This window comes from Lampris incognitus, chromosome 19 (assembly GCF_029633865.1).
Source record: "Lampris incognitus isolate fLamInc1 chromosome 19, fLamInc1.hap2, whole genome shotgun sequence".
NCBI lineage: Eukaryota > Metazoa > Chordata > Actinopteri > Lampriformes > Lampridae > Lampris > Lampris incognitus.
The window spans coordinates 1,093,705-1,120,348 of NC_079229.1; the positions used below are offsets into that span (position 1 = coordinate 1,093,705).

At 47.0% G+C, this 26,644-nt stretch overlaps 1 protein-coding gene across 2 annotated transcripts; it reads right to left on the reverse strand.

Moving 5' to 3' along the window:
* On the reverse strand, window positions 1-26,514 carry trdmt1 (tRNA aspartic acid methyltransferase 1). 2 transcript variants are annotated; one of them, XM_056299301.1, is made up of 11 exons: window positions 26,227-26,514; window positions 23,902-24,011; window positions 22,344-22,420; window positions 22,152-22,223; window positions 15,763-15,828; window positions 11,392-11,461; window positions 11,205-11,288; window positions 9,938-10,287; window positions 8,370-8,427; window positions 7,687-7,816; window positions 1-592 (listed from the first exon to the last, which is right to left on the reverse strand). In XM_056299301.1, exons 1-11 carry the CDS (start codon window positions 26,291-26,293, stop codon window positions 492-494), a joined length of 1,185 nt encoding a protein of 394 aa, XP_056155276.1. In that variant the 5' UTR covers window positions 26,294-26,514; the 3' UTR covers window positions 1-491. The 2 variants fall into 2 exon arrangements, with proteins under 2 accessions (XP_056155276.1, XP_056155277.1); XM_056299302.1 differs by lacking the exon at window positions 15,763-15,828.
* Between the last annotated feature and the right edge of the window lie 130 nt (window positions 26,515-26,644).

A 26,644-nucleotide genomic window follows, 5' to 3' on the forward strand; every position in this document is an offset into this window, starting at 1 on the left:
CAGAGACAGACAGACCAACTTGCTGGGTTCAAAACCAGTGGACCATAGATGATGGATGCCAGGCTGTACAGGTGATAACATCCTGGGTTTTTATTTAGCTCAGAAACATGACAACAACAACAACAACAACAACAACAACAACAATGTAAAGACACACAAGACTGATGTTGTCTTCTCTTGATTTGAGTCCATGTTTTGTACAACGTCCTTTTGTGCGTCCTGCAACTGACTTGTTAAATATTCTTTGCTTTTACACCTGCAGTTTCTCTTAAATCTCTATTCCCCGGGTCCCTCGCCAGGCAGTCAGGACCTGTAAAGGAGTCCCGGCTGTCCCGTTCAGTCAGGAAGTACCCGGTAACTCTCATGACCTCCTGAGGGGTCATCTCAGGGAACGCTCCATGCAGGAAGTTTTCTCCCAGTTTTGGAATAATCTCTCCATGGTGAAGCAGATACGAGTGTGAAGCCTGCTGTGTTCTGCGTGAGTGTGAGTGCTAGGATAGCAGGAGCTGCAGCAGTCTGGCCACCACCCGCACGTTCAGACTGTTCCCCAGCACCCGATACCGCTGCTTGATGGAGATCTGGTCTGGAAAGGCTGTGGGAATTAGGAAATTAATTAAAATCTAATAAAAAAATACTATACGAATCATTTAAATATATATATATATATAAACTCCCCCCATTTTTCTTCCCAATTGTACTTGCCCAATTACCCCACTCTTCGGAGCCATCTCAGTCTCTGCTCCACCCTCTCTGCTGATCCGGGGAGGGCTGCAAACTACCACATGCCTCCTCCGATACATGTAGAGTCACCAGCTGCTGCTTTTCAACTGACAGTGAGGAGTTTCATCAGGGGGAAGTAGCACGTGGGAGGATCATGCTATTCCCCCCTCCCCCCCAAACAGGCGCCCAACCGACCAGAGGGGGCGCTAGTGCAGCAACCAGGACACATACCCACATCCGGCTTCCCATCCACAGACATGGCCAATTGTGTCTGCAGGGATGCCCAACCAAGCCATAGGTAACACAGGGATTCGAACCGGTGATCCCTATGTTTGTAGGCAACAGAACAGACCACTACACTATCCAGACACCAAAATATACATTTTTATAAATATACATTACTTTACATTACATTCCAGTCATTTAGCCGACGCTTTTATCCAAAGCGACCTACAATAAGTGCATCATTTAACATAGGAGATCAGGAGAACTACTGGTCATCAGAGGTCATAAGTGCATCTAAACAAGAATCTAAGGGCAAAACCAGTGCTAAAGTAAAAGCGCAAGAAAGAGATTTATTTATTTTTTAAATGAGTGAATACAGTAAGTGCTAAGAACAAGTAACAGGGTACCAGTAGTTCTTAAAGAAGTGAGTTTTCAACCTGTGCCAAAAGATGGGCAGTGACTCCGCTGTCCTGACATCAGTGGGGAGTTCATTCCACCACTGTGGGGCCAGGACAGAACAGAGCCGGGACCGGGTCGATCGGCAGCAGGGGCCTCTGAGCAACGGGGCAACAGGCGTCCCGAGGCAGCAGAGTGAAGTGGTGGGGTGGGGGTGTAGGGCTTGACCATGGCCTGGAAACAGGAAGGAGCTGTTCCTTTCACTGCCCTGTAGGCTAGCACCAGAGTCTTAAACTGGATGCGAGCAGCTACTGGGAGCCAATGTAGGGACATGAGAAGGGGAGTTGTGTGGGAGAACTTAGGGTGGTTGAACACCAGACGAGCTGCAGCTTTCTGAACAAGCTCCAGAGGTCTGATGGCTGATGCCGGGGCGCCAGCAAGGAGGGAGTTGCCGTAGTCCAGCCGGGAGATGACCAGAGCCTGGATGAGCACCTGAGCTGTCTCGTCGGTGAGGAATGGGCGAATCCTCCTGATGTTATAGAGGAAAAATCTGCAGGAGCATTGCTCGCTCCTACATACATATTCATTTTTATTTATACAAATTTGTTGTGTGATTTACCACCATCTTGAGAATATGAGGGCAAAACACTTGACATTATGACACAAATGTGGGGAATATCCGACTTAAACCACAACTAAAAATCTACTTAAGAGCTTATCATGTTGGATGAAAAGTGCATATTGGATTCACGCTAAGGTCTTAAAGTGATAGTAAAAATTAAAGTCAAATTATAGCATTTCCACTGCTCATTGAGAGCAGAGATTTAAAGAGAAAGTTTGGATTTCTGCCTAAAATTAGCATTACAGCTGAAATCTTATCATTAGGACATACAGTGGCTTGCAAAAGTATTTATACCCCTTGAACTTTTCCACATTTAGTCACGTTTCGACCACAAACATAAATATATTTTATTGGAATTTTATGTGAAAGACCAACACAAAGTGGCACACAATTGTGAAGTAGAAAGAAAATTATACACGATTTTAAAATGTTTCTACAAATAAAAAACTGAAAAGTGCGGTGTGCAAAAGTATTCAGCCCCCCTGAGTCAATACTTTGTGGAACTGCCTTTTGCTGCAACTACAGCTGCAAGTCTTTTGGGGTATGTCTCTACCAGCTCTGCACATCTAGAGACTGACAGTTTTGCCCTTTCTTCTTTGCAAAACAGCTCAAGCGCAGTCAGATTAGATGGAGAGCGTTTGTGAATGGCAGTTTTCAGATCTTGCCACAGATTCTCAGTTGGATTTAGGTCTGGACTTTGACTGGGCCATTCTAACACATGAATATGTTTTGTTTTAAACCAGTCCATTGTAGCCCGGGCTTTATGTTTAGGGTCGTTGTCCTGCTGGAAGGTGAACCTCCGCCCCAGTCTCAAGTCTTTTGCAGACTCCAACAGGTTTTCTTCCAAGATTGCCCTGTATTTGGCTCCATCCATCTTCCCATCAACTCTGACCATCTTCCCTGTCCCTGCTGAAGAGAAGCACCCCCAGAGCATGATGCTGCCACCACCATGTTTGACAGTGGGGGTGGTGGTGTGTTCAGAGTGATGTGCAGTGTTAGTTTTCCGCCACACATAGCGTTTTGCATTTAGGCCAAAAAGTTCAATTTTGGTCTCATCTGACCAGAGCACCTTCTTCCACATGTTTGCTGTGTCCCCCACATGGCTTCTGGCAAACTGCAAACGGGACTTCTTATGGTTTTCTTTTAACAATGGCTTTCTTCTTGCCACTCTTCCATAAAGGCCAGATTTGTGCAGTGCAGGACCAATAGTTGTCCTGTGGACAGATTCCCCCACCTGAGCTGTGGATCTCTGCAGTTCGTCCAGAGTCACCACGGGCCTCTTGGCTGCATCTCTGATCAGTGCTCTCCTTGTTCGGCCTGTAAGTTTAGGTGGACGGCTGTGTCTTGGTAGGTTTGCAGTTGTGCCATACTCTTTCCATTTCCGGATGATGGATTGAACAGTGCTCCGTGAGATGTTAAAAGCTTGGGAAATCTTTTTATAGCCTAACCCTGCTTTAAACTTCTCCACAACTTTATCCCTGACCTGTCTGGTGTGTTCCTTGGACTTCATGATGCTGTTTGCTCCCCAATATTCTCTTAACAAACCTCTGAGGCCGTCACAGAACAGCTGTATTTGTACTGAGATTAGATTACACACAGGTTGACTCTGTTTAGTCATTAGGTCAACATTCGATCATTCAGCAATCACCAGGCAACTTCTGAAGGCAATTGGTTGCACTCAGAGAAAAGGGGGCTAAATACTTTTTCACACCGCACTTTTCAGTTTTTTATTTGTAAAAAAAATTTGAAATCATGTATGATTTTCTTTGTACTTCACAATTGTGTGCCACTTTGTGTTGGTCTTTCACATAAAATTCCAATAAAATATATTTATGTTTGTGGTCGTAACGTGACAAAATGTGGAAAAGTTCAAGGGGTATGAATACTTTTGCAAGCCACTGTATTTCAATCAACCCTAATTTTCCCCACAGATGCTGTCTCAGCTGACTATAGTAAAAATACCTTATCCTCTATCTTATGTCTTTAACTAAAACAGTGAGAGCCTGATAAACGTTTTAACAGTTAGTTGTAGCATTATATTTCAAGCTCTGCTGTTAAGTAAGCTATAAAAATGCACCTGTGAGATCAGGAGCTGGACAAGGGGAGTCTCTCTCAGTTTCTCTCATATATTTGTTTTTCTTCCCACTCCCCTGTCTCCTTGTATCACAGAGCACTAAAGCTGCACAGAGATCTTTCTGCAAGTTATTACCTCAAGACCCCAAAGGTCCATCTGAGACAGGCCATGTTAGATAGAGCCAGTGTGCCGGGCTGAGATGTACTGCTCCATGTTAGATAGAGCCAGTGTGCCGGGGTTGAGATGTACTGCTCCATGTTAGATAGAGCCAGTGTGCCGGGGTTGAGATGTACTGCTCCATGTTAGATAGAGCCAGTGTGCAGGGGTTGAGATGTACTGCTCCATGTTAGATAGAGCCAGTGTGCAGGGGTTGAGATGTACTGCTCCATGTTAGATAGAGCCAGTGTGCCGGGGTTGAGAGGTACTGTACTGCTCCATGTTAGATAGAGCCAGTGTGTTTGGGTTGAGATGTACTGCTCCATGTTAGATAGAGCCAGTGTGCCGGGGTTGAGATGTACTGCTCCATGTTAGATAGAGCCAGTGTGCCGGGGTTGAGATGTACTGTACTGCTCCATGTTAGATAGAGCCAGTGTGCAGGGGTTGAGATGTACTGTACTGCTCCATGTTAGATAGAGCCAGTGTGCCGGGGTTGAGATGTACTGTACTGCTCCATGTTAGATAGAGCCAGTGTGCAGGGGTTGAGATGTACTGTACTGCTCCATGTTAGATAGAGCCAGTGTGCCGGGCTGAGATGTACTGCTCCATGTTAGATAGAGCCAGTGTGCCGGGGTTGAGATGTACTGTACTGCTCCATGTTAGATAGAGCCAGTGTGCAGGGGTTGAGATGTACTGTACTGCTCCATGTTAGATAGAGCCAGTGTGCCGGGCTGAGATGTACTGCTCCATGTTAGATAGAGCCAGTGTGCCTGGGTTGAGATGTACTGTACTGCTCCATGTTAGATAGAGTCAGTGTGCCGGGGTTGAGAGGTACTGTACTGCTCCATGTTAGATAGAGCCAGTGTGCCGGGGTTGAGATGTACTGTACTGCTCCATGTTAGATAGAGTCAGTGTGCAGGGGTTGAGATGTACTGTACTGCTCCATGTTAGATAGAGTCAGTGTGCAGGGGTTGAGAGGTACTGTACTGCTCCATGTTAGATAGAGCCAGTGTGCCGGGGTTGAGAGGTACTGTACTGCTCCATGTTAGATAGAGTCAGTGTGCCTGGGTTGAGAGGTACTGTACTGCTCCATGTTAGATAGAGCCAGTGTGCCGGGGTTGAGATGTACTGTACTGCTCCATGTTAGATAGAGCCAGTGTGCAGGGGTTGAGATGTACTGTACTGCTCCATGTTAGATAGAGCCAGTGTGCCGGGGTTGAGAGGTACTGCTCCATGTTAGATAGAGCCAGTGTGCAGGGGGTTGAGATGTACTGTACTGCTCCATGTTAGATAGAGCCAGTGTGCCGGGGTTGAGATGTACTGTACTGCTCCATGTTAGATAGAGCCAGTGTGCCGGGGTTGAGATGTACTGCTCCATGTTAGATAGAGCCAGTGTGCCTGGGTTGAGATGTACTGTACTGCTCCATGTTAGATAGAGCCAGTGTGTCTGGGTTGAGATGTACTGCTCCATGTTAGATAGAGCCAGTGTGTCTGGGTTGAGATGTACTGCTCCATGTTAGATAGAGCCAGTGTGCCGGGGTTGAGATGTACTGTACTGCTCCATGTTAGATAGAGCCAGTGTGCAGGGGTTGAGATGTACTGCTCCATGTTAGATAGAGCCAGTGTGCAGGGGTTGAGATGTACTGCTCCATGTTAGATAGAGTCAGTGTGCCGGGGTTGAGAGGTACTGTACTGCTCCATGTTAGATAGAGCCAGTGTGCCGGGGTTGAGATGTACTGTACTGCTCCATGTTAGATAGAGTCAGTGTGCAGGGGTTGAGATGTACTGTACTGCTCCATGTTAGATAGAGTCAGTGTGCAGGGGTTGAGAGGTACTGTACTGCTCCATGTTAGATAGAGCCAGTGTGCCGGGGTTGAGAGGTACTGTACTGCTCCATGTTAGATAGAGTCAGTGTGCCTGGGTTGAGAGGTACTGTACTGCTCCATGTTAGATAGAGCCAGTGTGCCGGGGTTGAGATGTACTGTACTGCTCCATGTTAGATAGAGCCAGTGTGCAGGGGTTGAGATGTACTGTACTGCTCCATGTTAGATAGAGCCAGTGTGCCGGGGTTGAGAGGTACTGCTCCATGTTAGATAGAGCCAGTGTGCAGGGGGTTGAGATGTACTGTACTGCTCCATGTTAGATAGAGCCAGTGTGCCGGGGTTGAGATGTACTGTACTGCTCCATGTTAGATAGAGCCAGTGTGCCGGGGTTGAGATGTACTGCTCCATGTTAGATAGAGCCAGTGTGTCTGGGTTGAGATGTACTGCTCCATGTTAGATAGAGCCAGTGTGTCTGGGTTGAGATGTACTGCTCCATGTTAGATAGAGCCAGTGTGCCGGGGTTGAGATGTACTGTACTGCTCCATGTTAGATAGAGCCAGTGTGCAGGGGTTGAGATGTACTGCTCCATGTTAGATAGAGCCAGTGTGCAGGGGTTGAGATGTACTGCTCCATGTTAGATAGAGCCAGTGTGCAGGGGTTGAGATGTACTGCTCCATGTTAGATAGAGCCAGTGTGCAGGGGTTGAGATGTACTGCTCCATGTTAGATAGAGCCAGTGTGCCGGGGTTGAGAGGTACTGTACTGCTCCATGTTAGATAGAGCCAGTGTGCCGGGGTTGAGAGGTACTGTACTGCTCCATGTTAGATAGAGTCAGTGTGCCTGGGTTGAGAGGTACTGTACTGCTCCATGTTAGATAGAGCCAGTGTGCCGGGGTTGAGATGTACTGTACTGCTCCATGTTAGATAGAGCCAGTGTGCAGGGGTTGAGATGTACTGTACTGCTCCATGTTAGATAGAGCCAGTGTGCCGGGGTTGAGAGGTACTGCTCCATGTTAGATAGAGCCAGTGTGCAGGGGGTTGAGATGTACTGTACTGCTCCATGTTAGATAGAGCCAGTGTGCCGGGGTTGAGATGTACTGTACTGCTCCATGTTAGATAGAGCCAGTGTGCCGGGGTTGAGATGTACTGCTCCATGTTAGATAGAGCCAGTGTGTCTGGGTTGAGATGTACTGCTCCATGTTAGATAGAGCCAGTGTGTCTGGGTTGAGATGTACTGCTCCATGTTAGATAGAGCCAGTGTGCCGGGGTTGAGATGTACTGTACTGCTCCATGTTAGATAGAGCCAGTGTGCAGGGGTTGAGATGTACTGCTCCATGTTAGATAGAGCCAGTGTGCAGGGGTTGAGATGTACTGCTCCATGTTAGATAGAGCCAGTGTGCAGGGGTTGAGATGTACTGCTCCATGTTAGATAGAGCCAGTGTGCAGGGGTTGAGATGTACTGCTCCATGTTAGATAGAGCCAGTGTGCCGGGGTTGAGATGTACTGTACTGCTCCATGTTAGATAGAGCCAGTGTGTCTGGGTTGAGATGTACTGCTCCATGTTAGATAGAGCCAGTGTGCCTGGGTTGAGAGGTACTGTACTGCTCCATGTTAGATAGAGCCAGTGTGCTGGGGTTGAGATGTACTGTACTTCTGCCTGTGTGAGACTTACTGAAGCTCTGGGGGAAGCCCATGAGGTTGGCGATCTCTCTGGGAGTGAAGTAGCGCAGCTTCAGCCTCACCAGTTGCTGCAGTTTCTCCTCCTCAGACAACTGATCCAGGGCTTTAAACACAGACTCCATCTGAGGCAGGAAAAGCACAGGGTGCATTCTGTGAACCGTCGACCAACTGGCCTCTCATAAGCTCAGTTGAATAATCGTTCTTGTCAAAAGAAAACCTTGTATTTCAAAAATATTAATGAAAAAATGCAACTGACACGGTGACACCTGAGCACTCTTTAAAATGATACTGTGGGTTTTAAATGTCAGCATTAAACATGACGTGTTAAGGCAACATCAAGTCTCCATTTAAACACAGACGCTTGCTTGAGTGATACTGCTCTAAAGCAGGTGTCCATCTGTGTGTGGACAATAATATGCATCACTGTCTATTTAGGTTACACTTAAACAGCTGGCTGGTGTAAAAATGGGTCACCACAAACATACATTGTCTGCAGCACAGTGGGCGAAGAGTGACTGCAAGCTGTCATGCTCTGCATCACCTGAGCGAAGTTCAGGGTTAAACACCAACTATCATTAACGTGTTGACACACCTTCTCTTTCTGCTCAGTAAGACAGCATGTACAGTATATCAACCTGAGCTGCTCCTGGACTAAATACTCCTGTCAGAGCCTACCTCTGTCTCCACACAGGACTGCAGCACTGAACCCGTGCCCTCCACATAGTGCCCATAGCTGTGGAGAAAGGACAGGTTAATATACCGCTAGCTGGGAATAAAGACAGGCACAAGTGTGTGATGTTAAGTGTTGAAAGGCAGATATGCACAGTAAACAATGGCCTTGGTGAATGAGCAGTTTAGTTATGGCTTTGTGCCATTTTGGTAGAGGAAGTATAAGATTCTTAGAGAATATCCATCCATCCATCATCCAAACCACGTATCCTGCTGTCAGGGTCGTGCGGAAGCTGGAGCCTATCTCAGCAGTCATTGGGCGGCAGGTGGGGAGACACCCTGGACAGGCTGCCAGGCCATCACAGGGCCCACACACACACACACACAATGTAGCAAATTCAGGGGGGCAGCTGGGGAACCGTCACAGCTGCGACGCAAACCTGTGTCTCCCGCACCACAGGCGACTAGATTAACCAGTCGACTAAAGGGTCCAACCCGTTAGCCAAGGACTAGCGAGTCTATTTATCCGTGCATGTTACACTACCCCCCTCCTTCGGGAAGCGCATCCCTGTGCCTCTGCATATCAGCTCCCTCACACCTCTGGGCGAATGTGCTTCCGATGGCCTCTCGGTCTCACCATCCCCCTTCTGACGGGGACAGTTTAGTACAGCCGAGTCACCTGACCTACATGTGTTTGGACTGTGGGAGGAAACCGGAGCCCCCGGAGGAAACCCACGCAGACACGGGAAGAACATGCAAACTCCACACAGAGGACAACCTGAGACGACCCCCAACGTTGGACCAACCCGGGGCTCGAACCCAGGACTTTCTTGCTGTGAGGCGACCTCTATTATTTATATTATTCACTATTATTTTTTTATTCATATATTTCTATTTTTCATTTTTATTATTTATATCATTATTTATATTGTAACGTGCATGGATAAGTAGACACGTTGGTTCTTGACTAACGGGTTGGACCCTTTAGTCGACTGGTTAACGTTGTCGCTTGCGGAGCGGGAGATACGGGTTCGCGTCCCGGCTGTGGCAACTGTCTCCCGGACTGCCCCCCGAATTCGCTACAATATTATTGTTTATATTATTCACTATGATTTAGTTTTTACATTTTATTTATTTATTTATTATTTATATTATTCACTATTTTTTTTAAATTTTATTTATTTATTTTACTATTTATTCTTTATATTATTATTTATGTTATTCATTATTATTTATTTTTTATTTATTTTATTATTTATTATTTATATTATTATTCATATTATTCACTATTTGGTTAACACATACCTATTCAAACCACTTCACACTACCCTTTGTTAAACTCAGTGGTTTCAGTAGGACTCTAAGCCCCATACAGAAAGCCCGTCCATCTGAGCTACAGCAAGGCCAAAACCACAAAACTAAAAGAATGAATGAACAACTTTACTTTTTTAGGGTCTTGACAGCTCTGCATCTGCACTACATGTCAGTTAAATCAACTGACAATGTCATGTTTTAAGAACGAGTAAAAGAAGTGAAAGATGAGGATGTAGCAATACAGATGAAGGATGACGCACCCCTTGGTGAAGCAGACGGACCTCCTGCATGCAGGCGTGACGATGTCCATGAGCAGAGCGTAGCGCAGCAGAGTTTTAGGAGTCAGGAGGTAGCTTGCCATCTCTTCCTCTGCTTCTCCCTTCATCCGCGGCTCCAGGAAATCTTGGATCTGCTGGACTGATTGATCACTGTTCTGGTATGACTTCCTCTCTGCATCCTGAGCAGTCTCTAATTTGTACAGGACGGAACCCCGCTCCATATCCTCCTCCACTTCCTCCTCCTGGCGGCAGGTGTTTGGACAGGAAGTGTGTGAGGCCGTGTTGAGATCTGAGGTATTCCTCTCAGAGGCCCAAGGGAAGCTTTGCAAAATCTGTTCCAAGGAAAAACAACTGCATGCTGTTACCAAAAACGTGCTGTGCAGGTTGTGCTGCTGTGCAGCCTCAGCTTTGCTGCAGCGCTGTGCCTCTCAGACCGGCAGCTGGTACGAGCAGCCTCCCAGACCGGCAGCTGGTACGAGCAGCCTCTCAGACCGGCAGCTGGTACGAGCAGCCTCAGCTTTGCTGCAGCGCTCTGCCTCTCAGACCGGCAGCTGGTACGAGCAGCCTCAGCTTTGCTGCAGCGCTCTGCCTCTCAGACCGGCAGCTGGTACGAGCAGCCTCTCAGACCGGCAGCTGGTACGAGCAGCCTCCCAGACCGGCAGCTGGTACGAGCAGCCTCTCAGACCGGCAGCTGGTACGAGCAGCCTCAGCTTTGCTGCAGCGCTCTGCCTCTCAGACCGGCAGCTGGTACGAGCAGCCTCAGCTTTGCTGCAGCGCTCTGCCTCTCAGACCGGCAGCTGGTACGAGCAGCCTCCCAGACCGGCAGCTGGTACGAGCAGCCTCTCAGACCGGCAGCTGGTACGAGCAGCCTCAGCTTTGCTGCAGCGCTCTGCCTCCCAGACCGGCAGCTGGTACGAGCAGCCTCAGCTTTACAGCAGCGCTCTGCCTCCCAGACCGGCAGCTGGTACGAGCAGCCTCAGCTTTACTGCAGCGCTCTGCCTCCCAGACCGGCAGCTGGTACGAGCAGCCTCAGCTTTGCTGCAGCGCTCTGCCTCCCAGACCGGCAGCTGGTACGAGCAGCCTCAGCTTTGCTGCAGCGCTCTGCCTCCCAGACCGGCAGCTGGTACGAGCAGCCTCAGCTTTGCTGCAGCGCTCTGCCTCCCAGACCGGCAGCTGGTACGAGCAGCCTCAGCAGCAGGACAAGCTAGAAGCAACATGGTGCCAGGCACTAACCACACAGCTGTCTCACCTCTGGGCTGGTCCTAAAAGAAAAGCGTCCTGGTGCTGCCTTGGCAATCAGGAAATAGCGTAGCCGTGAGTTTGGGATCCCGAGCTGTACACAGACAAAACACAATCGAACATGTGTAGCTGCAGTGTCAATTCTTCAGATGTTCACATTAACATTATGATAATCACATGCAGGGTTGAAGACTCACACTTGTAGGTGACAACATGATTTCCTGAAAAGTGTAGCCACAATTCTTCAGTGTTTGCAACAGGGATTCCCTAAAACACAGAAACATGAAGACACACACACACACACACACACACATATATATGTATATATATCAACATGGATACAGGAAAAAGATGGTAATGCATAGCAGGACAGGCCTGTTTGGTGCGTCTGGCACTCATCAGCTGCTGATGTTTTATTCACAAAGAATAACACAGTTACGTTGCCCAGCATCACGCCCCTAATGTCGGTTGGACAGCGACCAATCAGATGGAGAAACATTCAAACTATAACAGCCAATGGGGTAGGTACTTATGATGCACAGCAACCAATGGAGGGGTAGAAAACATTACAACCAATGGGACTGGGGCTTGTTTTGAAAAGCATTTAGGGGCCAGGGCGCTGTTGAAGTGGCCTACATTAGAAATCTAACAAGGTAACTTATGTGGATTATATATTGGGGTGGTGTTGGGACACAGGTGGGAGGACAGGCAGTTAAAATATTTAAAAAAATATTTAAAAACTCTAATAAATGTCATATGTGTATCATCTAATGGTGGTGGTGGGGGGGTAATAAAGACATTTGACTTATAGTAACAAAGGAGATATTTTTCGGTGTCTACAGCTGGTGGCCAATTCGTTTCTACTATTCAAGGTGGACATCTCAGGTCTGCAAATAATAAAATACTTTTCTGCCCAGCACAGGTTACGTCTTTTACCCCTAACTGAATGTGCACTACTCTTTGCCAGGATTTTCCATGAGACAGAATAACCGATATTCTTGTCCACCAAGGACCAAATGTGGCGGCTTAAGGCCGCTGCATGTCTTGCATGCTCATGTCTGAAGCTACTCATATGGGCGTTAAACCTCATTTTAAAAGGGTCCTCTGTTAGTCCCATGTAAGTGTCCACATTGCAGTTGTCTTCTCCTGTCACTGATGCCTGGTAGATGACTCCCTCTATCTAGCATTTTCCTTCAAGAGGAAACGATGTCTTAACACGGCATTTGCAGACAACACAGCCCAGCACACAACACACCCCAGCACACAGCACACAAGTGTGGAGTCTTAGAAGCCATAAGTAAAACTGGACTACCAATCCATCAAGTTCTTTTTGATTGTAAAGAATTCCAGTGAGTTCACGCTCACGATCAAAGCGTCCATGATTTAAACACTGTTCACTTTACTTTTCCAACACACAAACAAGTGTGTGACAAGTAACAGACACATCACGACAAGCTGACAGAACCACAGACCTAATTCACTTTTAAAGCAAAACCCAGATGGTGTAACAGTGGCTTCAGCACTGCTGTAGGTTCTGTCCAGTGTACCATGGAGCGGTGGCCCAAGCCCTCCTGCAGCTTGTAGCAAAATTCATACTGGGTCTGTCAGGTTAGCTCTGCAACATTAATACTGGGTCTGTCAGGTTAGCTCTACAACATTCATACTGGGTCTGTCAGGTTAGCTCTACAACATTCATACTGGGTCTGTCAGGTTAGCTCTGCAACATTCATACTGGGTCTGTCAGGTTAGCTCTACAACATTCATACTGGGTCTGTCAGGTTAGCTCTACAACATTAATACTGGGTCTGTCAGGTTAGCTCTACAACATTCATACTGGGTCTGTCAGGTTAGCTCTGCAACATTAATACTGGGTCTGTCAGGTTAGCTCTGCAACATTAATACTGGGTCTGTCAGGTTAGCTCTGCAACATTAATACTGGGTCTGTCAGGTTAGCTCTGCAACATTAATACTGGGTCTGTCAGGTTAGCTCTGCAACATTCATACTGGGTCTGTCAGGCTAGCTCTGCAACATTAATACTGGGTCTGTCAGGTTAGCTCTACAATATTAATACTGGGTCTGTCAGGTTAGCTCTGCAACATTAATACTGGGTCTGTCAGGTTAGCTCTACAACATTCATACTGGGTCTGTCAGGTTAGCTCTGCAACATTCATACTGGGTCTGTCAGGTTAGCTCTGCAACATTAATACTGGGTCTGTCAGGTTAGCTCTACAACATTCATACTGGGTCTGTCAGGTTAGCTCTGCAACATTCATACTGGGTCTGTCAGGTTAGCTCTACAACATTAATACTGGGTCTGTCAGGTTAGCTCTGCAACATTCATACTGGGTCTGTCAGGTTAGCTCTGCAACATTAATACTGGGTTTGTCAGGTTAGCTCTGCAACATTAATACTGGGTCTGTCAGGTTAGCTCTGCAACATTAATACTGGGTCTGTCAGGTTAGCTCTGCAACATTCATACTGGGTCTGTCAGGTTAGCTCTGCAACATTAATACTGGGTTTGTCAGGTTAGCTCTGCAACATTAATACTGGGTCTGTCAGGTTAGCTCTGCAACATTAATACTGGGTCTGTCAGGTTAGCTCTGCAACATTAATACTGGGTCTGTCAGGTTAGCTCTGCAACATTCATACTGGGTCCGTCAGGTTCAGCTCTGCAACATTAAGACTGGGTCCGTCAGGTTAGCTCTGCAACATTAAGACTGGGTCCGTCAGGTTAGCTCTGCAACATTCATACTGGGTCTGTCAGGCTAGCTCTGCAACATTCATACTGGGTCTGTCAGGTTAGCTCTGCAACATTAATACTGGGTCTGTCAGGTTAGCTCTGCAACATTCATACTGGGTCTGTCAGGCTAGCTCTACAACATTCATACTGGGTCTGTCAGGTTAGCTCTGCAACATTCATACTGGGTCTGTCAGGTTAGCTCTGCAACATTCATACTGGGTCTGTAAGGCTAGCTCTGCAACATTAACACTGGGTCTGTCAGATTAGCTCTTCAACATTCATACTGGGTCTGTCAGATTAGCTCTGCAACATTCATACTGGGTCTGTCAGGCTAGCTCTGCAACATTCATACTGGGTCTGTCAGGTTAGCTCTACAACATTCATACTGGGTCTGTCAGGTTAGCTCTACAACATTAATACTGGGTCTGTCAGGTTAGCTCTGCAACATTCATACTGGGTCTGTCAGGCTAGCTCTGCAACATTCATACTGGGTCTGTCAGGCTAGCTCTGCAACATTAACACTGGGTCTGTCAGGTTAGCTCTGCAACATTCATACTGGGTCTGTCAGATTAGCTCTGCAACATTCATACTGGGTCTGTCAGGCTAGCTCTGCAACATTAATACTGGGTCTGTCAGGTTAGCGCCGCAACATTAATACTGGGTCTGTCAGGTTAGCTCTGCAACATTCATACTGGGTCTGTCAGGCTAGCTCTGCAACATTCATACTTGGTCTGTCAGGTTAGCTCTGCAACATTCATACTGGGTCTGTCAGGTTAGCTCTGCAACATTAAGACTGGGTCTGTCAGGTTAGCTCTACAACATTCATACTGGGTCTGTCAGGTTAGCTCTGCAACATTCATACTGGGTCTGTCAGGTTCAGCTATGGCAGTGAGCCAGCACTGACAACATCACAGTTTAGCTTTAGAATGTAGTCCGTGCTGGCTCATAAGCACACTGAAGTGGTATTGGGTTACCTTTTTTTTGGGGGGGGGGTTACCCCTTTTTTCCTCCCCAATTGTATCTGGCCAATTACCCCACTATTTCGAGCTGTCCCGGTCTCCACCCCCTCTGCTGATCCGGGGAGGACTACAGACTACCACATGTCTTCTCCGATACACATGGAGTCACCAGCCGCTTCTTTTCACCTGACAGTGAGGAGTTTCACCTGGGGGACGAAGTGCATGGGAGGATCCCACTATTCCCCCCCAGTTCCCCCTCCCCCCGAACAGGCTCCCATGCGGACCAAAGGAGGCGCTAGTGCAGCGACCAGGACACATACCCACATTCAGTTTCCCACCCGCAGACACGGCCAATTGTGTCTGTCGGGACGCCCGACCAAGCCGGAGGTAACACGGGGATTCGAACCAGCGATCCCCATGTTGGTAGGCAACAGAATAGACCGCTACACCACCCAGATGCCCGTTGCTCTTTAATCAATGTGTCTACCACATTGATAAGCAATGGGTTTACCTTTTTCCAGAAACCTCAATTTCAGATAACCAAATGTAGAAATTTCCAAAACATCTAAGAAAATTCAGGTGACAATGTACTGAGGAAAAGTCTCTCCTTCTATGACACGGGGACGACAGCATGGCTGCAGATGAGCAGCAGCTGCATGGCTACAGGTGAGCAGCAGCTGCTTGGCTGCAGGTCCTTGGCTGCAGGTGCTTGGGCTGTATTTTCCTTGCTCTATATAAAAATGCTCAGAGATACTTGGGGCAGGAATAGTCAAAACACACACTGCCCCAGGGCCCCGCTGTCTTGCAGGGGCATTACCATAGTGACCTTCCCGCTCTCTGGGCCCGCCCTTGCTGTCCTCATGGTTACCTTGCTGACGAGGTCTCGAAGCCCTTCACATTCTCCAGCAGGATAAAGCGGGGCAACACGGCCAGCCTGCAGGAGGGGGACAGGGGTCACATGAATGTTGCATGAGGAGAATGGATGAGTGTGTCAGGTTGAGGAGGAGGAGGGGTTACATCGACAGCAGTGGGCAGTGGCTGCTGAGAGTAGCCTGCATCATATCCACCCAAAATGACCAACACTATTTCCACACAATGGCTTGTCTAAGAGCAGGACATGACTGGTTGTGCCAAAAATAGCCATGCAATAAAGAGAGGAAGCTCTGTGCACCTAGGGTTTGTAAGACGCTAAAGGAGTGCTGGCCAGTATGGTAGAACATGTTACCATGACTCAAACTCTTCAATCTTTTCTAAATGTCACATCATGCCATTTCCCACATCTGTGCATAATTACTGCAATTAATGCATAACAATTAAGAATCACTGGGCCGCCCTGCCTGCTGCCCAATGACTGCTGGGATAGGAGGCTCCAGCATCCTCGTGCCCCTGACAGCAGGATAAGCGGTTTGGATGTTGGATGGATGGAAATTAAGAGTAAATTATAAAAGGCAACTAATAGGAATTATATTCTCCTTTTGTTTCTTTTAATCTTTAAACAAGAATAATAAACGTTGTTTATGCAGCTTCTGCAGCATCATCGTTCAGAAACCCCGATACCTGTAACAAAATAGCTGTTACAGCTGGGGCACCTCTCTACCCAACGGTAACAGCATACCACATCGTCACAACCGTCACCCGTTCGATTCCAGCCAGCGACCGTTATTGCATGTCATACCCCCCTCCCCCATTTCCTGTCTCCCATTTCACTGTCGCTATCTAAAAAAACAGGTAAAGAAAATGCCAAAAAAATAATATATATATATATATATATATATATATATATATATATATATAAAACCCAAAAAACAATTCACAATAGCAATTGTGGGAATAAAATCTTTAATTAAAAAATCAGCAGGTCTTAAATCGTTGTTTAGTCTTTTTATTGGCAAATGGCAGACAATACATGTCCATCCTTTCCTGTTTTTCTAAATGCTGTGCACAGGGAGATTACTTGGTAAAACACAATTGAAATGTTTTGGCTTCCCCAAAGTTCACTTAAAATTCACTGTTGGTATTCGGGTGGAGACGAGGCAAACGTGTCCTGCTGTGCTGAAACCCCTCTCAAAGGCTGAGCAGCTGGTGAGAACACCCAAGCAGTGATGGGTTTGCTTCTTTCTGCTGAAATCAACAGATCTGAGACAAGACATCTAAATAAACCAGCTTCCCACTCTCCCACGTTTCCAGTACGTCAAGTCCTCCATCCTGACTAATGCAGTAAATTCAAGAAGTCAATCCGTGTTCAGATTGCTTGCAATGCCAATCACAGCATCTTTAATTTGGTGGCAAGATGGCCTGGATCTACCCATGACACATGCATCCCGCAGGACAGCGTGTTATACCAGGACTCCGAGGCTGGAAGAATGAACGGGCTACTCCTTGGCAACAGTAGCTACCCTCTGAAATGCTAGCTGATGACACCGATGATCATTCCTGATCCGATGGACACTGAGCAAGAACTGCCTTCCAGTGTGGGAAGATGGCGGCACGAGCTCGCGTTTGTGTCGGCCTCACCCAGTGCCGACTATGCAGTGTCTTTGTCCACATCTACATCTGAGTTTGTGTCATCGTGTGAAGAACTTTAATTTACAAGGACTTATGCCTGTGATTGTCTATTGTTTGATGGCTGGGAGAGTGGGCCAGGCTAAGCTAACTGCTAGCCCATGCAGACTGGCAGTTCTGATAACACCAAGATAACACCAAGGGCGGTCTGGCAGCGGCCTCGCCTAGGCCTGAACAAAGACTGCCCGAATCTGAGCAATCATTTATGGCCTCCGTCATTTCCTCCATCAAGTTGACTGCTTCTTCTTATTTGTTATAACGTTGGACTGCCTGCGTTTTCTCGTGCTGGCTGCACAGCTCTACTGGTTTTCTCATGCTGGCTGCACAGCTCTACTGGTTTTCTCGTGCTGGCTGCACAGCTCTACTGGTTTTCTCATGCTGGCTGCACAGCTCTACTGGTTTTCTCGTGCTGGCTGCAAAGCTCTATCGGTTTTCTCATGCTGGCTGCACAGCTCTACTGGTTTTCTCATGCTGGCTGCAAAGCTCTATCGGTTTTCTCATGCTGGCTGCACAGCTCTACTGGTTTTCTCATGCTGGCTGCACAGCTCTACTGGTTTTCTCGTGCTGGCTGCACAGCTCTACTGGTTTTCTCATGCTGGCTGCAAAGCTCTATCGGTTTTCTCATGCTGGCTGCACAGCTCTACTGGTTTTCTCATGCTGGCTGCACAGCTCTACTGGTTTTCTCGTGCTGGCTGCAAAGCTCTATCGGTTTTCTCATGCTGGCTGCACAGCTCTACTGGTTTTCTCGTGCTGGCTGCACAGCTCTACTGGTTTTCTCATGCTGGCTGCACAGCTCTACTGGTTTTCTCGTGCTGGCTGCACAGCTCTATTAGTTTTCTCATGCTGGCTGCACAGCTCTATTGGTTTTCTTGTGCTGGCTGCAAAGCTCTATCGGTTTTCTCATGCTGGCTGTACAGCTCTATTGATTTTCACGTGCTGGCTGTACAGCTCTATTAGTTTTCTCGTGCTGGCTGTACAGCTCTATTACAAACCCAAATTCCAATGAAGTTGGGACGTTGTGTAAAACGTAAATAAAAACAGAATACAACGATTTGCAAATCCTTTTTGACCTATATTCAATTGAATACACTACAAAGACAAGCTATCTAATGTTAAAACTGATAAACTTAATTGTTTTTTGCAAATATTCACTCATTTTGAATTTGATGCCTGCAACACGTTCCAAAGAAGCTGGGAAAGGGGCAACAAAAGACTGGGAAAGTTGAGGAATGCTCAAAAGACACCCGTTTGGAACATTCCACAGGTGAACAGGTTAACTGGAAACAGGTGAGTGTCATGATGGGGTATAAAAGGAGCATCCCCGAAAGGCTCAGTCGTTCACAAGCAAGGATGGGGCGAGGTTCACCACTTTGTGAACAACTGTGTGAGCAAATAGTCCAACAGTTTAAGAACAACGTTTCTTAACGTACAACTGCAAGGAGTTTAGGGACTTCATCATCTCCAGTCCATAATATCATCACAAGATTCAGAGAATCCGGAGAAATCTCTGCACGTAAGAGGCAAGCCCGAAAACCAACACTGAATGCCCGTGACCTTCGACCCCTCAGGCGGCACTGCATTAAAAACCGACATCATTGTGGAAAGGATATGACCACGTGGGCTCAGGAACACTTGGGAAAACCATCGTCAGTTAACACAGTTGGTCGCTACATCTACAAGTGCAAGTTAAAACTCTACCATGCAAAGCCAAAGCCAGATATCAACACCACCCAGAAACGCTGCCCGCCGGCTTCTCTGACCCGAGCTCATCTGAGATGGACTGACGCAAAGTGGACAAGTGTGCTGTGGTCTGACGAGTCCACATTTCACATTGTTTTTGGAAATCATGGACGTGGTGTCCTCCGGGCTAAAGAGGAAAAGGACCATCCAGATTGTTATCAGCGCAGAGTCCAAAAGCCAGCATCTGTGATGGTATGGGGATGTGTTAGTGCCCATGGCATCATGAGTAACTTGCACTTCTGTGAAGGCACCATTAATGCTGAAGGTACATACAGGTTTTGGAGCAACATATGCTGCCATCCAAGCGACGTCTTTTTCAGGGACGTCCCTGCTTATTTCAGCAAGACAATGCCGAGCCACATTCTGCACGTGTTACACCAGCGGGGCTTCGTAGTAAAAGAGTGCAGGTACTGGACTGGCCTGCCTGAAGTCCAGACCTGTCTCCCATTGAAAATGTGTGGTGCATTATGAAGCGCAAAATACGACAACGGAGACCCCGGACTGCTGAGCAACTGAAGTCGTACATCAGCAAGAATGGGAAAGAATTCCACCTACAAAGCTTCAGCAAGTAGTGTCCTCAGTTCCCAAACGCTTATTGAGTGTTGTTAAAAGGAAAGGTGGTGTAACACAGTGGTGAACATGCCCCTGTCCCAGCTTCTTTGGAACGTGTTGCAGGCATCACATTCAACATGAGTGAATATTAAAAAAATAAAAATAAATAAATAAATAAATAAAAACAATAAAGTCTATCAGTTTGAACATTAAATATCTTGTCTTTGTAGTGTATTCAACTGAATATAGGTGGAAAGTTATGTGGCAGGACAACTAGTCCATTCAGGACATCCAGCACAAAACACCTGAAACTCATTTCAAGTGTGTAATCAAACTCAGAAGTTATATTCAAACATGACTCAAAGGTGAATCAGCTCATCTGGACTCAACATTTATGGACAGAAACGTTTCAGCATCATCTAAGTGACCTCTTCAGTCCAAACTGACCGCAGGTGTCCCCACCCTTATAAACAACACAGTGACTGCAGGCGTCCCCACCCTTATAAACAATACAGTGACTGCAGGTGTCCCCACCCTTATAAACAACACAGTGACTGCAGGCGTCCCCACCCTTATAAACAATACAGCGACTGCAAGCGTCCCCACCCTTATAAACAACACAGTGGCTGCAGGTGTCCCCACCCTTATAAACAACACAGTGACTGCAGGTGTCCCCACCCTTATAACCAACACAGTGGCTGCAGGTGTCCCCACCCTTATAAACAACACAGTGGCTGCAGGTGTCCCCACCCTTATAAACAACACAGTGACTGCAGGTGTCCCCACCCTTATAAACAACACAGTGACTGCAGGTGTCCCCACCCTTATAAACAACACAGTGACTGCAGGTGTCCCCACCCTTATAAACAACACAGTGACTGCAGGTGTCCCCACCCTTATAAACAACACAGTGACTGCAGGTGTCCCCACCCTTATAAACAACACAGTGACTGCAGGTGTCCCCACCCTTATAAACAACACAGTGACTGCAGGTGTCCCCACCCTTATAAACAATACAGTGACTGCAGGTGTCCCCACCCTTATAAACAACACAGTGACTGCAGGCGTCCCCACCCTTATAAACAACACAGTGACTGCAGGCGTCCCCACCCTTATAAACAACACAGTGACTGCAGGCGTCCCCACCCTTATAAACAACACAGTGACTGCAGGTGTCCCCACCCTTATAAACAACACAGTGACTGCAGGTGTCCCCACCCTTATAAACAATACAGTGGCATAATGACTGAAACCAACGACCAGTTTCATATGCAAATATGAGTGTGACCCTTAACTAGAGTTACGATGGCCATGTGTTCTAGTCACAGAGGACTGAGAAATGTTTGCCATCACAGCAGTGTAAGGGCCCTGACACACCAGGCCAACAGTTGGCCGTCGGCCAAAGTCAGACCATTGGTGAGCGTCTGTGACCCTAGTTTTTGCGGTGTGTCCCGCACCGTCGGCACTAGTCGGACCCGTCGGCAGCTTTTCGGCCAATTCAGCATGTTGAATGGGTGGAGCCTGTCGGTGAGAGAGATCACTCTGATTGGCTGTTCAGCTTTGCAAATCAGTGCAGAACCTACATGCTAGTTGGCCGTGGGCTGTAGTCTTTGTGTTATGTTCAAGTGCTACTTTTTGGCCCAGACACAGGCGACGTGAGGCGACGCAACAGTTGGCCTTCGGTGCCGCTAGTCGGTTTGGTGTGTCTGGGCCCTAAGTGACCTCTTCAGTCTCAACTGACTGCAGGTATCCCACCCTTATAGACAACACAGTGGCATAACAACCCAAACCAGCGACCAGTTTCATATGCAAATTATCATGACCATTAACTAGAGTTATGATGGCCATGTGTACTAGTCACAGAGGATTGGGGAATAGTTGCAATCACATCATTGTAAGATGCGACAGATGAACTCTTAGCCCCCTCGGTTCCCTCTTCACATAGATGGCGTCCTTGCTATTGAGCATGCATCAAGACATAGTCAAACATGACTTGTTAGTTCATTCTGCCCACCACTAGGTACAACCAGCACTATTTCCCACAGCGAATAGTGGTGGGAGTGTTAATTGTTGGTAAAACAAAAACAAAAAACGCACTACCCAACCTTAGTAAGGTTACTTGGCAGCTTGGCACATTGAACACACTAGCCACGTGACTGGCTGTCCTGTCACCTGCATGCTGCTGAAGGTGAGAGGAAGTCCACTAATGCTATTACACTGAACAAATGGCCTGTGTTTAAAATTGGGGGAAAATGTATAAAGATAATGATCAATATCGTTTTATTGCCCAGCACTACGCTGAAGGTTCTTAAATTGTCTAATGGTCACCTTAGCAGCACAGAGACACAGAGGCATTCAAGGAATGATAGAGAGCTGAGACGGGTAATGAGCAATGTGTCTGACCTTGGTAGAAGATCCAGAATGTAGAGGAAGCTCTTGGTTCTAGGGTCAGCTATGTCCCCCCGCAAACCAATTCTGCACAGGGTCACAAAAGTTAAAATGTTAAGAATTGGAGGATGATTACTAAATAAAGGACAATTTCTTTCCTTGCACTTTTAGCAGGATATCTTTTGAATAACACCTTCAAACACCTACCTGGTGAAAGGTTGGCAAGGGGGACTCATCAAAATCACGTCAAAGGCCAATTTGTTGAATTCATCCAACGTGATCCCCTAACACCAAACAAAGACCCAATATGTAACTAATACAAACCACATTAAACTTCTCCTGGTAGTTCATCAGAAACAGGGGAAACATGGCACAGCTAGGCGTGCTAGAGAGAAAAATCCACATTCAACACCTTTACTGTTTTCAGCATGGGGATCGCCGGTTCGAATCCCCATGTTGCCTCCGGCTTAATCGGGTGTCCCCACAGACACAACTAGCCGTGTCCGGGTGGGAGGCCGGATGTGGATATATGTCCTGGTCGCTGCACTAGCGCCTCCTCTGGTCAGTCGGGGCACCTGTTCAGGGGGGAGGGGGAACTGGGGGGAATAGTGTGATCCTCCCACGTGCTATGTCCCCCGCACTACGCCCCCCTGGTGAAACTCCTCACTGTCAGGTGAAAAGCAGCAGCTGGTGACTCCACATGTATCGGAGGAGGCATGTGGTAGTCTGCAGCCCTCCCCGGAGCAGCAGAGGGGGTGGAGCAGTGACTGCGATGGCTCGGAAGAGTGGGGTAATTGGCCGGATACATTTGAGGGGGGGGGAATTAAAAGAAAACAAAAACAAAAACAAAAGAAAAAGAACGCTTTACTGTTCTCAAGCAACTGATGCCTGGAACGTGTCCTGCAAACTGCAGCGCGTCTCTTGGCACGATGACCAAATACCAGTTCTTCTGCTAGTATTACTTCACAGCACTTCGCTGAAGCTATCAAGGTATCTTCATGATGATACTGGCAAATCTTCAGAAGATACCAGCCAATATCAAAGCAGATCTATTATTTTCATTAACCAACAGAGTTAAAACAATATGATTAATGTTAAAATATGAATGTTTGTTCTGCTGAACTATACTTTTTTTGATTTTGAGATACTTTATTGATCCCCGTGGGGAAATTATACAAAGTGACCTAAATCCATTTTTAGAGAATGAAAATAATAAATAGGCACCCATCTGTTTATACAATCAAATCAAGTTCCACTGAGTGTTTACAATGTAACAGTCATCTGCTGGTGTCAGGCTTCAGTGATGAAGAGGCTGGCTGAATATCCAGCAGGAGTTATCAGTCAATCCACACGATTAGGGAGTAACTTTTGCCCTAGTGCATTTAACAGCCTCTTAAACCCATTCTGAAATAACCCCGTGTCAACGTCCTGGAAGAGGAGCAGTGCATAACATCTCCCCTGTTCTCCATGTTGAAACCGAGCTGAAGTGGCGGCTTCTCAACCCTCACAGGGTGCTGCTGACACAGCAGACAACCTTTAGCCCTCACTAAACACCCTGCCATTATGCTTTTACCTGAAATGCCCTGCCGAAAAGGCAGAGTCAGGAGACAGTGGCAAAATAACGGAACACAACCAGCTGAGGAAGTTAGAGGAGGACAGGAAGAGAATTATGGTATAGGAGAGGTTACACGCCGGTGATGATGATAACGTTTTTTACAGGGACATTAAGAGCAGGAATTCTCTGTGCTCATTGCTCAAAACCTACCTCGATGGTTTTGGGCCAAAGGGGCGTGTCAGGGAAGTTGCGTCTGTAGATCTCATTGGCTGTGGTATTGACGTCCACTGCAGCCACCACCTTGCCTGCTACGCCACTCTCTGGTGGAGGAACAACATGGGCGAGAGATAAGACGACCTGAAAACTAGCGTCAGTTCAGCCTTACATTTTGGCCTTAGGTGGGTTCCATGTCTTCCTGACCGAGTCAAAGTATTAACTAAAACCACAACAACCTACTGTCTAGTCTCCAGAAAATGTGCTCGGAGATAAAATCTCACCAACGGAAACACTGAGTTTCCTTGGTTATTGTTACGAAAACCACTTACGATGTTGCCTCAGCATCATTTGAATAATTTATGTTCAGGGCCTCATTGCAGGCACAAGCCGATTGTTAAAATCCAAACAGTGCCCTACTTCCCTCTTCAGACTGTCTTTGCCAACGATAAAGGCCAGGCCGCTCAAAATATGCCAGAGACTGTTAGACATAATGGCCCAAGCTCGGTCTCACTTGGCTAGTCTTTCCTCAAATATGTTGTCTTTTCCACACACTATTTCCATCCATTATCCATCCATCCATTATCCAAGCCGCTTATCGCCAGGCCATCACGGCACGCCCCCCACACACACACCCCTAGGGACAATTTAGTACGACCAATTCACCTGACCTACAGGTCTTTGGACTGTGGGAGGAAACCGGAGCCCCCGGAGGAAACCCACACAGACACGGGGAGAACATGCAAACTCCACACAGAGGACGACCCGGGACGACCCCCAAGGTTGGACCAGTGGGGCTCGAACCCAGGACCTTCTTGCTGTGAAGCCATCGCGCTAACCACTGCGCCACCGTGCTGCCCACTATTTCCTGATCACTGAAAATTCACTTAGCTTTGTTTCTGTAGTAAAACCAAACTTAAAGGATTACAGAGATATTAACAAAAGCATCGTACTGAAGCCAAAGGTCCCTCGTTTCATTTACTGTCCAACATGATCCCTTTTGGCTCTACCACTGACTGATATGGCAGGTTGGAGATGCTTAGTATATGACTTCCTGAGCGACCACCACTTCACTGAAGTGTTTTAGTCTTGTTTTATCATCACAACAGGGCAGCAGGAGGTGGTGTCAGCCTTGTCCCACCAGTCAGATGTCAGTGCTCACTGCTGGATGCTGCATCTCATTCACAAGCATCACTCTTCATCCTTTCACTGCTGTTCCCTTAGCAGTCGAACAAACGTTATGCGAGCTCTTTCCTCTCCTTGTCAGTTGTCTAGCCACCTTTGCGTCTATACTACTTTTGATATTGGCTCAATAATGTACAAGTGTAGTACACCACCTCACTGCCAGTTCTTGTTCAGTTGTGTGTGAGGTGCTTGAGGATGTCATGAAATACAACTGACAGTTTCTACATTATGCTCATTTAACAACTGGCTAGACACTTGGAAAGTTCACACCCACACAGGACTCGGGAAACGCTTCTAACGTTAAATCACAGCCAGGGACATCGTCCTCGGCACCAAACGACCGTGGTTTTCTTCTCTCATTCGTGTCAACGCAGCTGCTTCCATGGTAACATGTAAGGTCGGCTGTGACTGGGTGGGGAAGGACAGACTCCTCCTTTAGGGACGAAGACTGTGCGACTAGAACCACCGACTTCCTGCTTCGGCAAACCAACACACCCCAAACAGATGCGAGTCACATGTAACAAGCTGCCTAATGGCTTAAAATGTTAACAAAATTAAACAACCAAATGACGAGAGGACAAGGAACTTGGTAGCCACTCTGACTTGTACTTAAAAGACCAAAAAGAAAAAGAAAAACCCTCCGATTCACCACCCCGAGACCTCAGCAGTGCAGCGTGTCTAACGCACACCAACACCGTATTCTATAGCTAATGGTTAGCAGCTAATAGCAGCTAATAGCCAACAACACCGTATTCTATAGCTAATGGTTAGCAGCTAATAGCCAACAACACCATATTCTATAGCTAATGGTTAGCAGCTAATATCAGCTAATAGCTAACACCATATTCTATAGCTAATGGTTAGCAGCTAATAGCAGCTAATAGCCAAACAACACCGTATTCTATAGCTAATGGTTAGCAGCTAATCCATATTCTATAGCTAATGGTTAGCAGCTAATAGCTAACAACACCATATTCTATAGCTAATGGTTAGCAGCTAATAACAGCTAATAGCTAACAACATGTCTTTAGCTAACAGTTAGCAGGTAATAGATAACGGTTAGCAGCTAACATGTTCTTTAGCTAACAGTTAGCAGCTAATAGCTAAGAACAACGCCTAGCGAAGCTTCCTACGGACCTTTCAGAGCATAATGCATGCCGCCAATACCGCTGTACAGCTCCAGCACCCTGAGACACTCCATCATAACACCGTGGACGTATGTGGACAGTATATTCGACTATAATACATCCATGAATAACACCCGTCTACGCATGTGCCGGAAGCTCACTGGGACGGACAGGTGTTCTCATGCGAGCGGTACCGGATAGAATCAGGTTCTACTAAGTAAGGTTCCGGGTAAGTTTACCAAATGCGGCAGCCTACGCCCACTTAAAAAAAAAGGACAAAAATATTTAAAACGCCTGCCTGAACATAAACTTTTTATAGTTTTTGACTTAAACATGCCCCATTAAGGGGGATTGGATCTGCCACAATATAGCGAGACCCGCAGCGACATGCTCACAGTTGTGCAGCAGAGCTATGTGGGTGTGGTGGA

Bases quoted from the DNA above. Each gene is read 5' to 3' on its own strand.
- trdmt1 (XM_056299301.1), bottom strand. From the start codon at position 26,293: ATGATGGAGTGTCTCAGGGTGCTGGAGCTGTACAGCGGTATTGGCGGC. The intron at 22,421-23,901 runs GTAGGTTTTGAG...GTTTGGTGTTAG, and splicing joins TTTGGCCCAAAACCATCGAG to GGGATCACGTTGGATGAATT. The intron at 11,462-15,762 runs GTAACCATGAGG...TCTGTGTTTTAG, and splicing joins TTCGAGACCTCGTCAGCAAG to GGAATCCCTGTTGCAAACAC.